Source organism: Salmo salar, chromosome ssa05, assembly GCF_905237065.1.
Source record: "Salmo salar chromosome ssa05, Ssal_v3.1, whole genome shotgun sequence".
Lineage (NCBI taxonomy): Eukaryota > Metazoa > Chordata > Actinopteri > Salmoniformes > Salmonidae > Salmo > Salmo salar.
The window spans coordinates 79,158,131-79,173,661 of NC_059446.1; the positions used below are offsets into that span (position 1 = coordinate 79,158,131).

General features: G+C 47.2%; 1 protein-coding gene across 3 annotated transcripts in view; it reads right to left on the minus strand.

Moving 5' to 3' along the window:
* Positions 1 to 711: 711 nt before the first annotated feature.
* The window catches only part of LOC106585480 (collagen alpha-1(VI) chain), a 49,610-nt gene continuing 34,790 nt past the window's right edge, over positions 712 to 15,531 (minus strand). For 2 of the 3 annotated variants that reach the window (XM_045719047.1, XM_045719045.1), the window contains 11 exons: positions 11,770 to 11,832; positions 11,550 to 11,615; positions 11,333 to 11,368; positions 10,759 to 10,795; positions 3,564 to 3,572; positions 2,914 to 3,047; positions 2,722 to 2,828; positions 2,437 to 2,623; positions 2,066 to 2,237; positions 1,939 to 1,968; positions 712 to 1,781 (listed from right to left, as the gene is read on the minus strand). In XM_045719047.1, the coding sequence (XP_045575003.1) occupies positions 1,174 to 1,781; positions 1,939 to 1,968; positions 2,066 to 2,237; positions 2,437 to 2,623; positions 2,722 to 2,828; positions 2,914 to 3,047; positions 3,564 to 3,572; positions 10,759 to 10,795; positions 11,333 to 11,368; positions 11,550 to 11,615; positions 11,770 to 11,832 (1,449 nt within the window). In that variant the 3' untranslated portion in view covers positions 712 to 1,173. The remainder of the gene's footprint in view (positions 1,782 to 1,938; positions 1,969 to 2,065; positions 2,238 to 2,436; positions 2,624 to 2,721; positions 2,829 to 2,913; positions 3,048 to 3,563; positions 3,573 to 10,758; positions 10,796 to 11,332; positions 11,369 to 11,549; positions 11,616 to 11,769; positions 11,833 to 15,531) is intronic. The other variant, XM_045719046.1, reaches the window with a different exon arrangement.

The following is a 15,531-nucleotide window of genomic DNA, read 5'->3' on the forward strand; positions in this document are numbered from 1 at the left end:
AGCTGAGGAACAAGAGCAGTGAGGAGACAGAGAAGAAGAGCAGTGAGAATCAGATGTGGCTTTCTGAGATAGAGGAACCCACTGATCATTACAGTTACTAAAATCATTATACCTGTTTTCATTACAGATTAATTTTCACAGTAACAAAACATAGCTATATACAATACAACTTTTTCATGATCCCTGCTTCTTATTATTCTCAGTTGGAGCCAGATATACTAAATACATGCTATTTCATGAGGGAATTAATGAGTTTACTGATTGGCATCTGGGATTTCAAACAGCTGATTTTCTAACTATGTCCATGGTGCTGAAGTTGGATACATCCTGAGGTCAGAAGCCCAACGCCCTCAGATAAGTACGGAGTACGAGGGGAAGCCTAGTGTCTTTTTGGACCGATCTGTGAAAGGTCCTTCTACAACTATTTACTACAACTATTACTAATCACTATGTAGAACAGAATAGCAGTATTTTCCAAATGTGTTAGTGCTCATCTACTCAGCCCTCTTTTCTCAACACTCCATAAACACTGCCCTCTAGTGCATTTTATTGGCATGTCTGGGTAATTCTTTCACTAAATGGCCCTGCATATATTTGAAAATAATAAATTGTATTGTATTCAGAATTAGCTAGTTAGTTTGTCCAATATTTCATTTGTCAAGACCTCCAGCAAATTTGAGCAAAAGAAAACTGTTCATCTTATCACCAAACTTACACCGTAACGTTTATTAATCTACCCAAGTGCTTCTTATGACAAACATATTCATTTTATTTCACAAGAAAAGCAGGAGGCCCTCAAAGGCAGAAGGAAAACACAAAAGTATAAAATGTGCACCATATCTATCTAATTTCTTAATGGCCTAATACATGGCACAACCGGACAATTCATAAACATTTCAGTAGTAGGGTGGTCTTTAAGAGCGTTAGAGAGCTTCAGAGAGCTTTACAAAGCTTCGGAGAGCTTCAGAGAGCTTTACAGAGCTCCAGAGAGCTTTACAGGGCTCCAGAGAGCTTTACAGAGCTTCAGGGAGCTTTAGAGAGCTTTACAGCGCTTTAGAAAGCTTTAGAGAACTTTAGAGAACTTCAGAGAGCTTGAGATAGCTTTACAGAGCTTCAGAGAGCTTTAGAGAGCTTCGGAGAGCTTTGGAGAACTTCAGAGAGCTTTAGAGAGCTTCAGAGAGCTTTAGAGAGCTTTCTAGCCAGGCTCTGCATGACCACCCGTCTGGCCAGGTCACTGTACAGAGCCACTCGGTGGACACGACTATCCACGACGCGGTAATCAAACCCGTTCGCCTGTCCCGTCACCAGCTGGCACACGCCTGCCTCGTCAAAGCCCTCGCCCACAGTGACTGCCAGCAGCTGTGTGTTCTCTGCCAGGGCGGCGGCAGCGGCTCCGGGGATAGCAGGCCGGGCAGAGGCCACAGACCTGCCATCCGTGAACACCACCACTTTCCTGGGGACAGCAGAGCGGCCCTCCCTCTGGAGGGTGGAGGTCAGGAAGGCCAGGGCAGCCGGTAAGTCGGTGGCCCCGTCCATGTAGAGCGTAGCTGCTAGCCCCGTTAGCACATCCTCAAACCTGGCAGTGAAGGGCACCTCCACTCTCTGCTGCTGCCCATCGCTGTACTGCATGACGGACAGGCGGAGCAGCCCTCCCCGGTCCTGTGACAGCAGCCTGGCGGCCATGTTCTCAACAAACTCTCTGGCTCTGTAGAAGTTGGCCTGGCCCACACTGGAGGAGCCATCCAACATGAAGACTATGTCTGTAGCTTCCTGGAAGTTGGCTGGAGGAAGAGTGGACTATTTTAGAACAGCAGTTGGGGATCAGATACATTCCACAAAATCTTTAAATTGCAGTACTAGGCTGAATGCTAAATAAATAACGTATTGTAACCCATAGGAAACTGTGACCATAAAAACAAGGGAGAGGAGCAGTCTTACCTGGACAGGTGTAATCAGGACATTTCTTATCTGTAAACACAACCCAGACCTTAGTTGAGAGCATAGGAACATAGCATGTAGCTAGCTCCTGATATTGTAAATTAGAGCTAGCCTGTACACAGTCTACCTTGGCAGATATAGCCAGTAACGTTGTTGAAGAAGGAGTCCTCCAGCAGTTGCACGTGGTCTGTAATCTTCAGGTAGAGTCCAGGTGAGGCTGTGCCCAGACAGGTGATCTCCTCCAGCATGGTGGCGTATGACGCCCGTCTGAAGATGTCACCCATGCCAATGCCCACCACCTGAGGAGCCAAGAGGGAGGACATACTGAGGCTTTGACACAAAATGGCGGATTTGGAGGAAAGAGAGATGGTTCTCTTTATGTCTAATGAAATGGACCCTTAGTCCTGACATCATCTCTTCACCCCCAACCTATACATGTCCTTCAGCCCAATGCCCACTCTCCCCATCCCATTGCCCAGTCCCATTGCCATCCCTCACCCTTATATTGGGCACAGAGCAGAGGGAGGACAGCGGTTTGGCATCCCGGCGAGTGTCCGACCGTCCGTCCGTCAAGACTACGGCCACCTTTCGGTCCAGCTGGGAGCTGCCAAATGCCTGCCGGGCAAAATCCAGCGCCTCTCCCGTGTACGTACCACCGGCAATCCAGCGCATGTTTCTCACCGAGCTGCAAGTATGGGACATCAAACACAACAGTTAGTCAGTCAGTCAACTGATATCAGGTAACTGCTGTACTTTGGACTTTTGACTCTTATCTGGTCTGACCTTTTGAGCTGTGCTACTGTGGTGATCTTGGGGTCCTCCATAGATACCAGCTCCCGGGTGCCGTCATGGCTGTACTGAACTACACCCACTCGTGATCCTAGCTCCTTCTGCAAACAGGAACACACACAGAGAAACAACATTTAGTTAAGGCCCCTCTCTCACCCAGGGAAGCCAGGACAAATGTTCACCCACCTTGTCTTTGCTGAACTTGGTAATCTTGTTAATGATTCGAATTATAAACTCTTTTTCCAGGGTGAAGTTCTGCAGCCCAACGCTCTCTGAACTGTCCAGTACAAAGAGTAGCTTCACCGGACCACACTCACACACTGTGAATGCCAGTTACATTATCATTATAATAATATCATGATATATTCTGAGCATCATACACCATATGAATAGTACAGATGAAGGATCTTAATTTGATCAGTCTTTTGTTGCTGAAAATTGTCCTGCACAGCAGGAAATGCAAACTTGTAGTGTGTTCGAGGTTTAAAAAGGCTTCTAAAGTTTGTAATTTACACTTTAGAATGTCAGACTTGATTTGCCCTAATGAAAAATGTATCAACCCCTACAGAAGAATCCCAGTTAACTATAATCCACATTATAATTCACATTCCCTGTTGCTGCAGGATTATTCTCAAATTAAGATTGTACATCTGTATATCTATGTGACTTTTTACAATTCATGCTGTGGATGTAATTTGGTGCCTCTCAGAGTCTCTCACTGGCATACAGAGGGAAATTGAATCTTGAAAATTGAAACTGAAGGTCATGCAAGGATGTAAAATAATGCCATGTGTAACTGTTAAGCGCTAAAACTTTGTATGGGTCCAGGAACTTACCACAGCATGCTACAAGAGAAAAACAAAGACATTAAATCAAGATCCACCCTGATTGATATCTTAACCTGTTTAGGATAGGGGGCAGTATTTTCACGTCCGGATAAAAAACGTACCCGATTTAATCTGGTTATTACTCCTGCCCAGAAACTAGAATGTGCATATAATTGTTTGATTTGGATAGAAAACACCCTAAAGTTTCTAAAACTGTTTGAATGGTGTCTGTGAGTATAACAGAACTCATATGGCAGGCCAAAACCTGAGAAGATTCTAAACAGGAAGTGCTCTCTCTGACCATTTCTTGGCCTTCTATAGCCTCTTTATCAAAAACAGAGGATCTCTGCTGTAACGTGACATTTTCTAAGACTTCCATAGGCTCTCAGAAGGCGCCAGAACGTAGAATGATGACTCTGCAGTCCCTGTCTGAAAAACAGTAGCGCATTTGGATAGTGGTCGATCTGAGAACAATGAAACGGGCGCACGCATGCACGTGAAGAGTCCATTTTACATTTTCAGTCTTTGAACGAAAACAACGTCGCCCGGTCGGAATATTATCGCTATTTTACGAGAAAAATCGCATAAAAATTGATTTTAAACAGCGTTTGACATGCTTCGAAGTACGGTAATGGAATATTTTGAATTTTTTTGTCACGATACGCGCCGGCGCGTCACCCTTCGGATAGTGTCTTGAACGCAAGAACAAACGCAGCTATTTGGATATAACTATGGATTATTTGGAACCAAACCAACATTTGTTGTTGAAGTAGAAGTCCTGGGAGTGCACTCTGACGAGGAACAGCAAAGGTAATCCAATTTTTCTTATAGTAAATCTGAGTTTGGTGAGTGCCAAACTTGGTGGGTGTCAAAATAGCTAGCCCGTGATGGTGAGCTATCTACTCAGAATTTTGCAAAATGTGCTTTCGCCGAAAAGCTATTTTAAAATCGGACATAGCGATTGCATAAAGGAGTTCTGTATCTATAATTCTTTAAATAATTGTTATGTTTTTTGTGAACGTTTATCGTGAGTAATTTAGTAAATTCACCGGAATTTTCGGTGGGTATGCTAGTTCTGAATGTCACATGCTAATGTAAAAAGCTGGTTTTTGATATAAATATGAACTTGATTGAACAAAACATGCATGTATTGTATAACATAATGTCCTAGGAGTGTAATCTGATGAAGATCATCAAAGGTTAGTGCTGCATTTAGCTGTGCTTTTTGTGACATTATATGCTAGCTTGAAAAATGGGTGTCTGATTATTTCTGGTTGGGTACTGTCCTGACATAATCTAATGTTTTGCTTTCGTTGTAAAGCCTTTTTGAAATCGGACAATGTGGTTAGATAAGACTCTTTGTCTTTAATATGGTGTAAAATAGTCATATGTTTTTTTTACAATCGCTAACATCCTTTTGTCCAATCTGTAGTCACATTTTCAAAACTCTTGTCACAAAGTTTGTCGTCTGAGGAGGAGAAATCATCGGACTAATATGCAGCGGTGAAATTGCTCATCTTCTTTTATTAAAGAAAGGAAAAAATACTCATACAAACAAACTATGAAAAACAGTCCTGTAAGGTGCTCAGACTATACATGGAAACAACCACCCACAAACACAAGAGAAAATTAACCCACTTAAATATGGCCTCCAATTAGAGGCAACGACAACCAGCTGCCTCTAATTGGAGGTCATTCCAAAACCCCAACATAGAAATAGAAAACCCAGAGAAACACATAGAAAATATAGAACATACACCAAAACCCCGAAACACACAAAACAAACACCCCCTGCCACGCCCTGACCAAACTACAATAACAAACAACCCCTTTTACTGGTCAGGACGTGACAGTACCCCCCCCCAAAGGTGCAGACCCCGGATGCACCGAAACACAAAAAAAATTAAAAAAAATAACCCCAAACTTAAAGGGAGGGAAGGGAGGGTGGCTAGCGTCACCGATGGCTCCCGTGCTACACCCCCTCTCCCCAATCCTCCAACTACGGAGGTGGCTCAGGCTCCGGATTTAGTCCCCATTCTAACCTGCCCACCCCCCTTGAAGGCTCATGGCTGTAGACCACTGCTGAAGGCTCTGGGCTGAGGTGCGTCGCCGGAGACCTCGGGCTGAGGTGCGTCGCCGGAGACCTCGGGCTGAGGTGCGTCGCCGGAGACCTCGGGCTGAGGTGCGTCTCTGGCGGTTCCGGGCTGAGGTGCGTCTCTGGCGGTTCCGGACTGTGGGCCGTCTCTGGCGGTTCCGGACTGTGGGCCGTCTCTGGCGGTTCCGGACTGTGGGCCGTCTCTGGCGGTTCCGGACTGTGGGCCGTCTCTGGCGGTTCCGGACTGTGGGCCGTCTCTGGCGGTTCCGGACTGTGGGCCGTCTCTGCAGGCTCCGGACCGTGGGCCGTCTCTGCAGGCTCCAGACCGTGGGCCATATCTGCAGGCTCCGGACTGTGGGCCTTGCTCTGCAGGCTCTGGACTGTAGGACATTGCCGGAAGCACTGGACGGGGAACTGTCGCCGGAAGTTCTGGACGGGGCACTGTCGCTGGAAGCTCTGGACGAGGAACTGTCGCCGGAAGCTCTGGACGAGGAACTGGGAACTCATCTTTCACCCCAGCTGCCAAACTAACCCTGATTCAGATGACCATCCAACCCATCCTAGATTACGGAGACATCATTTATAGATCGGCAGGTAAGGGTGCTCTCGAGTGGGTAGATGTGCTTTACCATTCGGCCATCAGATTTGCCACCAATGCTCCTTATAGGACACATCACTGCACTCTATACTCCTCGGTAAACTGGTCATCTCTGTATACCCGTCGCAAGACCCACTGGTTGATGCTTATTTATAAAACCCTCTTAGGCCTCACTCCCCCCCATCTGAGATATCTACTGCAGCCCTCATCCTCCACATACAACACCCATTCTGCCAGTCACATTCTGTTAAAGGTCCCCAAAGCACACACATCCCTGTGTCACTCGTCTTTTCAGTTCGCTGCAGCTAGCGACTGGAACGAGCTGCAACAAACACTCAAACTGGACAGTTTTATCTCAATCTCTTCATTCAAAGACTCAATCATGGACACTCTTACTGACATTTGAGGCTGCTTTGCGTGATGTATTGTTGTCTCTACCTTCTTGCCCTTTGTGCTGTTGTCTGTGCCCAATAACGTTTGTACCATGTTTTGCACTGCTACCATGTTGTGTTGTCATGTTTTGTTGTTACCATGCTATGTTGTCATGTGTTACTGCCTTGCTATGTCGTTGTCTTAGGGCTCTCTTTATGTAGTGTTGTGTTGTCTCTCTTGTCATGATGTGTGTTTTGTCCTATATTAATATTTTATTTTTTTAATCCCAGCCCCCGTCCCCGCAGGAGGCCTTTTGCCTTTTGGTTGGCCGTCATTGTAAATAAGAATTTGTTCTTAACTGACTTGCCTAGTTAAATAAAGGTTAAATAAAAAATTACAAATTGAAATGACCAAATGTCCCTTCTGGATGCAATAGATGCCGGCTGCAGAGACATCTCAGCTGAAGACTGCCAGGGGTGGATAAGGCATGCCAAGCGTTTCTATCCAAGGTGCATAGCGAGAGACGACATAAGAGGTGATGTGGACGAGAACATGTGGCCAAATGCTAATGATCATATAGATTAGAACAGGACTGAATTTTAGTGTTTTTGTCACGTTTGTCATATGAAGGAGCGGACCAAAGTGCAGTGTGTGTATCGTTCCACATAATTTTATTGAACTGTGAAACTATGCAAGATACACAAATAAACTAAAGAACAAAAACAACAAACCGTGACGAAGCGGTGCAACATACACTAACTCAAAAACAATCTCCCACAAACCCTGGTGGGAAAAACAACTACTTAAGTATGATCTCCAATTAGAGACAACGATGACCAGTTGCCTCTAATTGGGGATCATCCCAAAAAAGCCCAACATAGAAATAAAGAAACTAGAAAAAAAACCTGTCACGCCCTGACCTACTCTACCATAGAAAATAACAGCTTTCTATGGTCAGGACGTGACAGTTTTTTTTTTTACTATAATTGTGTTTTATTTTTACACATTTGGAACCAAAGGCCATGTATGTTGGATTTCTTGTTGATCACTGGCAACAATTTCATGTTGCTAATAAAGCTTTTACTGCAGCAATTCTGTCACTTACAATTTTTTTCTACTTTACATTCTATGAAAGATGAGTCATTCACTTTTAGATAGTATGTTGCCAAAAATGCACACATTCGACACTCAATCAAAAAATGTAGAGTGGTTTACAGTAAAAGGAAACTGAATTATAAAAAACAATGGATTTCATATTGTCTAATGTCTGCAGGTAAGAACTGAAACATGAAGAGTAATGCAGTTTTTGTAATGCCATCAACTGTTAGTATTTTGAAAGTCATTGTGTTATGATTGACTACACGTTCCTCTTGGATAGAAAACATGTGCTAGTGTTTTCACAAAATGATTAGATACTGTATTGAGTCGGGTTTGCCGTGTTTTGATAGAGTTAGTGTATGTACAGTAGAGACATTTTTTTTTGCATTATGAAATGTAGAGTTGCTATTTAATTAACAAAATGTGGTTTTGAGCAGAAAATGTACTATTTGGCTAATTGTGTGATTGTCACGTCCTGACCAGCAGAGGGAGTAGTGGTTTAGTATTTTGGTTAGGATGTGACACAGGGATGTTTGTTTTTGTATGGTGGTGGTTTTTGTGTGTGTTGTGAGGGGTGTTTGATTTATGTGTTCCTGGGTTTTTGGATGTATGTTCTAGGTTGTATTGCTGCATTTTTGTCTAGTTAGGTTTTCTATGTTTAGGGTTGGGTGCTGGACTTTCAATTGGAGGCAGGTGTTTCTAGTTGCCTCTGATTGAGAGTCCTATATAGGGGTGTGTGTTTGTTAGTAGTTTGTGGGAAGTTGTTTGTGAGCACTGCTTTGTTTAGCCTGCCACACTGTTCGTGTCGTGAGTATTGTTTATTGTTTTTCCCTGTGGATGCTTTGCGTGTTTTATTAAAAAGATATGAGTATCCACATTCCTGCTGCGCCTTGGTCCTCCTTTCCCGACGACAACTGTGACAGAACTTCCCACCATACCAGGACCAAGCAGCGGAGGAATTCTGGCAAGGACTGGGGAACACGGCGGATAAGGGAGCCCGAGAGGCAGCCCCAATAAAACATTTTTGGGGGGGCACAAGGGCAGTTTGGCGGGGTGAGGTTGGAGACCCAGGCCAGCTCCCCGTACCCTTGTTGGACAGAAACAGACTGGACAGGTCCCGTGCTTTGGGGTAGTTGTTATGGTGAGGCCTGGTATTTTCAGGCCGGTACGCGCAGTACCAGCGCCCCGCATGTGCCAGGGGAGAGTGGGCATCCAGCCTGAAGGGGTGATGCCAACTCTGCGCTCGAGACCGCCAGTGCGCCTCTACGGTCCAGTGTTTCCCGCTACACGCACTAGCCTTGAGGTGCGTGTCTCCAGGCTGGCACGTCCAGTACCAACCCCACGCATCAGGCATCTAGTGCGTCAGCCCAGCCTCGCCAGTCAGGAGCCGCCAGAGCTGCTCGCCAGTCAGGAGCCACCAGAGCCGCCGGAGCCGCCCGCCAGTCAGGAGCCGCCAGTCAGGAGCCGCCCGCCAGTCAGGAGCCGCCCGCCTGCCCGGAGCCGCCGGAGCCGCCCGGATCCGGCCGGAGCGGCCCGTCTGCCCGGATCCGGCCGGAGCGGCCCGTCTGCCCGGATCCGGCCGGAGCGGCCCGTCTGCCCGGATCCGGCCGGAGCGGCCCGTCTGCCCGGATCGGCCCGTCTGCCCGGATCGGCCCGTCTGCCCGGATCAGCCGGAGCGGCCCGTCTGCCCAGATCAGCCGGAGCGGCCCGTCTGCCCAGAACCGAAGGGGTCTCTCTACGACCCGGACCCCAATGAGTCTGCCTATAACCTGGAGGGCAGGAGGCCGGAACCAGAGCCACCTCCAGGATAGGTGGGTTGGGGAGGGAGGGTGTAGCACAGTGCCGTCGTTGACGGCAGCCACCCTCCCTTCCCTCCCTTATTGTTTAGGGGGTATTGCTTTTTGGTTTTGTTGGGGTATTGGGGATTTTTGTGTTTTCTTTTTTAAGGTGCATTCCGGGGTCTGCACCTTTAGGGGGAGGTACTGTCACGTCCTGACCCGCAGAGGGAGTAGTGGTTTAGTATTTTGGTTACGACGTGACAGAGGGATGTTTGTTTTTGTATGGTGGTGGTTTTTGTGTGTGTTGTGAGGGGTGTTTGATTTATGTGTTCCTGGGTTTTTGGATGTATGTTCTAGGTTGTATGTTCTAGGTTGTATTGCTGCATTTTTGTCTAGTTAGGTTTTCTATGTTTAGGGTTGGGTGCTGGACTCTCAATTGGAGGCAGGTGTTTCTAGTTGCCTCTGATTGAGAGTCCTATATAGGGGTGTGTGTTTGTTAGTAGTTTGTGGGAAGTTGTTTGTGAGCACTGCTTTGTTTAGCCTGCCACATTGTTCGTGTCGTGAGTATTGTTTTTCCCTGTGGATGCTTTGCGTGTTTTATTAAAAAGATATGAGTATCCACATTCCCGCTGCGCCTTGGTCCTCCTTTCCCGACGACAACTGTGACAGTGATGTAGGTGTGTTGCTGTCTTAAGAGTTTAGAAAAATAATCTTAAGTATAGGTCAACTCTTGTTAGCAATTGTAAAAAACTGTAAAAACACTTGCATTCCAAACATACACAACAAACACTGAAATACAGAGTTATTATAGCTACATTACATCCACAACTGCCTCCACAATTGCATGTGTCCCTGAGTGTGTGTGTGCCTGCATATGTGTGTGTAAGTGAGTGTGTTCGAGTGTGTGTGCGTGCCTTCCTGCCTGCATGTGTGTTTAAGTGATTGTGTGTGTGTACACTTGCATCTCTTTCACAAAGTTTGTCCCAAACTCAACCCAGGATAAATGCTGCTTCAAATGAACTGTTTAGCTAGGAAGATAAACTGTGTATTAGTCGTGTATTAGTCGTCTTTTAGCCTTCAGAGGAGACAGTGCAGGGTACATTTTTAACAGTAGAGGTTGGGACTGTGTTCAGGCTCACTGATACGTCTTCTAAATCTATGTTGAGTAAAATTTGTTTCACTAAAGGAACATGTTTGGCACAGCAGTACGTTAGTCTGGAAAATAACCAGTATGACTGAATTTTGAGCACTCAATATACTTACAGCAGAGTTTCTGAATGACCTCCAGGATCTCACATTCCTGAGACAGGAAGATAAATGCATTACAGGGAGATTTAGGAGAATCTTGTGACTGTCCATTTCCATGTATGTGTGTGCGTGTGTGTGTGCGTGCGTGCGTGCATGCATGCGTGTGTGTGTACGTACATGCGTGTGTGTGTGCGCGCGCGTGCGTGCGTACATGCGTGTGTGTGTGTGTGTGTGCGTGCATACATGCGTGTGTGTGTCTGTGACTGTTATGTACAGGAGTGAAATATACACAGTTGTCATTCAGTGTAAGCAGTATTGACTGCTGACCTTTTTGACACAAATCACGATGACAAAGTTTAATACACACACACTATGACTGAGGAACAGAGGAGGTCACTTTTTTACCTCTGACCAACGTCATCAAACCAGCCCACCGTACACTCTCCCATCCCTACGAGCTCCAAGCCCCAACCTTCCTCAACTCTTATTCCTGCACTCCCCCATTACACACAAACAGTGATGAAAAGTGTGTTGGAATTTGGCTCCTTCCCATCACCCACAATTGCTCCATTATTTAAGAGTTACTCACGTCTGCCCCCGGATGGCCCACTGGGCCTGGTGATCCCTGTAGGGAAGGACAGGAAGCCATGAGTCAGATAGCAGATTTTCGTTGGTACTTAGTAGGTACTACTTAACATATTCATACAGCATTGGTCATAATAAAAGTAGAAAAATATGTTAACTATGTATTCAGAGCTGTGGTTCCATAATATTTACTGTGAACTCAATGTTGTTGTGGAACTTACATTCTCTCCTGTGAGACCAGGGTATCCTTTTGGCCCCTGGAGGCCTCCCCGACCTGGCTGGTCGTTCTGTGGAATCAATATGGAAGGCGTATGACTGAGCAAATAGGTATAAGCTATGCTAGGCTAGGCAATTTATATCATACGGAGATTACAATGCACCTGGTTTGGCCCTTTGGTGGCAGTGGACAGTGCTGAACTCTTTAATCTAAGGTCAACTTACATCATCACCGCGATCACCTGGCAGGCCGACATCACCCTTCAGCCCTGGGAATCCCCTGATTCCCTATGAGAGAGACAGAGAGAGACAGAGAGAGAGAGAGAGAGAGACAGAGAGAGAGAGAGAGAGAGAGAGAGAGAGAGATGGTTAGAAGTTGCTGAGAACTTCTTGAGAACTTCCACAAAAATTCTCAGGAAAGTCCCAGCTCATCAATAATCACATTATGAAAAAACAATCTAAAGTGATTGATGTATGTAATTATAGTGGAAACCAGCTGAAGTGAATTTTCCCTTTGTAAGAGGCATCTGTTGTCATGCTGTGGGTTTTGTTTTTACTCTCTCTCTCTCATTTCCTTTCCTTTCCTTTCATTTCTCTCCTGAGAATTTCAGTGGAAGTTCTCAAGAAGTTCTCAGCAACTTCTCACTGCTAACCAGCTGTTTTTTTAACTCTGAAATAATAACTGTACGTCTGCAACACATGCCTGAGGATGACTGTGTATTACAGACAGTGTAGGTGACAAGTCAGTGTGTTATGTGTCTCTCCATAAGTGGAGTGAAGTCCAGAACAAAAACTTCCAAATTTCTCTTGTATCCAAATCGTATAAAATTTGATTGGTCACATACACATGGTTAGTGTCACGTCCTGACCAGTGAAAGAGGTCATTTGCCATAGTAGAGTGGTCAGTGCGTGGCAGGGGGGGGGGGGTTGTTATGTAGGTATTTTGGTTTTTCTGTTTCTATGTGGGTTTGTTCTAGTTATCATTTTCTATGTGTTGGTTTTCATGTTTGGCCGGGTATGGTTTCCAATCAGAGGCAGGTGTCTTTCGTTGTCTCTGATTGGAAGCCATACTTAGGCAGCCTGTTTTTCCTTTAGGGTTGTGGGTAGTTGTTTTCCGTTTTGTCTGAGTACCTTATGGAACTGTTGGCTGTCGTGTTGTTCTTTTGTTTAAGTGTTCTCATAAAATAAAGTAAGAATGAGCACTCTACATTCTGCGCCTTGGTCCCCTTTCATCGACCGCTGTGACAGTTAGCAGGTGTTAATGCGAGTGTAGCGAAATGCTTGTGCTTCTAGTTCCGACCATGCAGTAATATCTAACAAGTAATCCAACAATTTCACAATAACTACCTTATACACACAATTGTAAGGGAATGAATAAGAATATGTACATATAAATATATGGATGGGCGATGGCCAATCGGCATAGGCAAGATGCAGTAGATGGAATAGAGTACAGTATATACATATGAGATGAGTAATATAGGGTATGTAAACATTATATAAAGTGGCATTGTTTAAAGTGATTAGTGATACATTTATTACATCCAATGTTTAATTATTAAAGTGGCTAGAGATTTGAGTCAGTATGTTGGCAGCAGCCACTCAATGTTAGTCATGGCTGTTTAACTGTCACGCCCTGGCCATAGAGAGGGTTTTATTCTCTATTTTGGTTAGGCCAGGGTGTGACTAGGGTGGGCATTCTATGTCCTTTTTTCTATGTTTTGTATTTCTTTGTTTTGGCCGGGTATGGTTCTCAATCAGGGACAGCTGTAGATCGTTGTCTCTGATTGGGAGCCATACTTAGGCAGCCTGTTTTCCTTTGGGTTTTGTGGGTGGTTGTTTTCCGTTTATTAGTTTGGAATCCTGACGGAACTGTTGGCTGTCATTTTGTTTCTTTTGTAAGTGTTCTATTTCTTCATTAAACTTCAAGATGAGCACTAAACACGCTGCGCCTTGGTCTACTCCCTTCGACGGCCATTACAGAACCACCCACCACAAGAAGACCAAGCAGCGTGGACAGGAGGATTGGACCTGGGAGGAGATCCTGGATGGGGCAGGACGCTGGACAACGCCTGGGGAGTATCGCCGTCCGCAGTGGGAGATCGAGGCAGCTAAAGCGGAACGGCGATACTGGGAGGAACAGGCAAATCAACAAGGCAGGCACGAGAGGCAGCCCCAAAAAGGTTTGGGGGGGCACACGGGGAGATTGGCAGAGTCAGGCAATAGACCTGAGCCAACTCCCTGTGCTTATCGTGGGGAGCGGTTGACGTGGAGAGCACCGTGCTATGTGGAAGTGCGCACGGTCTCGCCCATCCGCACGCACAGTCTGGTGCGGTCGATACCAGCCCCCCCGCAAGTGCCGTGCTAGAGTGGACATCCAGCCAGGAAGGAGTATGCCTGCTCAACATATCTGGCCACCAGTGTGTCTCCTAGGTCCAGCCTACCCTGCGCCTGCTCTACGCACGGCAGCCCTCAACCTCCAGCACAGCCCAGTTCGCCCTGTGCCAGTGCTTCGCCCGTGCCGGGCTACAGTGACAATGCAGCCAGGATGGGTTGTGCAGGCCGTGCGCTCCAGACCACCAGTGCGTCTCCAGGACCCGGTCTATCCTGTGCCTGCGCCCAGAGCCAGGCCTCCTGCATGTCTCCCCAGTCTGGTGAGTCCTGTGCCTGCTCCCAGAGCCAGGCCTCCTGCATTTCTCCCAAGTCTGTTGAATCCTGTGCCTGCTCCCAGAGCTAGGCCTCCTGCATGTTTCCCCAGTCTGGTGAGTCCTGTACCTGCTCCCAGAGCCAGGCCTCCTGCATGTCTCCCCAGGCTGGCGCATCCGGTGCCTGAGTCGCCCGCCAGTCCGGAGCTGCCAGAGTCGCCCGCCAGTCCGGAGCTCCCAGAGTCGCCCGCCAGTCTGGAGCTCCCAGAGTCGCCCGCCAGTCCGGGGCCCGCTGTGAGGGTCCCCAGTCCGGGGTTGGCGGCGAGGGTCCTCAATCCAGAGGCGCCACCTAAGTGGGGTGAGCCAATGGTGGAGCGGGGTCTGCGTCCCGCCCCTGAGCCACCACCGCGGATAGATGCCCACCCGGACCCTTCCCTATAGGTTTAGGTTTTGCGGCCGGAGTCCGCACCTTTGGGGGGTGGGTACTGTCACGCCCTGGCCAAAGAGAGGGTTTTATTCTCTATTTTGGTTAGGCCAGGGTGTGACTAGGGTGGGCATTCTATGTCCTTTTTTCTATGTTTTGTATTTCTTTGTTTTGGCCGGGTATGGTTCTCAATCAGGGACAGCTGTAGATCGTTGTCTCTGATTGGGAGCCATACTTAGGCAGCCTGTTTTCCTTTGGGTTTTGTGGGTGGTTGTTTTCCGTTTATTAGTTTGGAATCCTGACGGAACTGTTGGCTGTCATTTTGTTTCTTTTGTAAGTGTTCTATTTCTTCATTAAACTTCAAGATGAGCACTAAACACGCTGCGCCTTGGTCTACTCCCTTCGACGGCCATTACAGAACCACCCACCACAAGAAGACCAAGCAGCGTGGACAGGAGGATTGGACCTGGGAGGAGATCCTGGATGGGGCAGGACGCTGGACAACGCCTGGGGAGTATCGCCGTCCGCAGTGGGAGATCGAGGCAGCTAAAGCGGAACGGCGATACTGGGAGGAACAGGCAAATCAACAAGGCAGGCACGAGAGGCAGCCCCAAAAAGGTTTGGGGGGGGGGGGCACACGGGGAGATTGGCAGAGTCAGGCAATAGACCTGAGCCAACTCCCTGTGCTTATCGTGGGGAGCGGTTGACGTGGAGAGCACCGTGCTATGTGGAAGTGCGCACGGTCTCGCCCATCCGCACGCACAGTCTGGTGCGGTCGATACCAGCCCCCCGCAAGTGCCGTGCTAGAGTGGACATCCAGCCAGGAAGGAGTATGCCTGCTCAACATATCTGGCCACCAGTGTGTCTCCTAGGTCCAGCCTACCCTGCGCCTGCTCTACGCACGGCAGCCCTCAACCT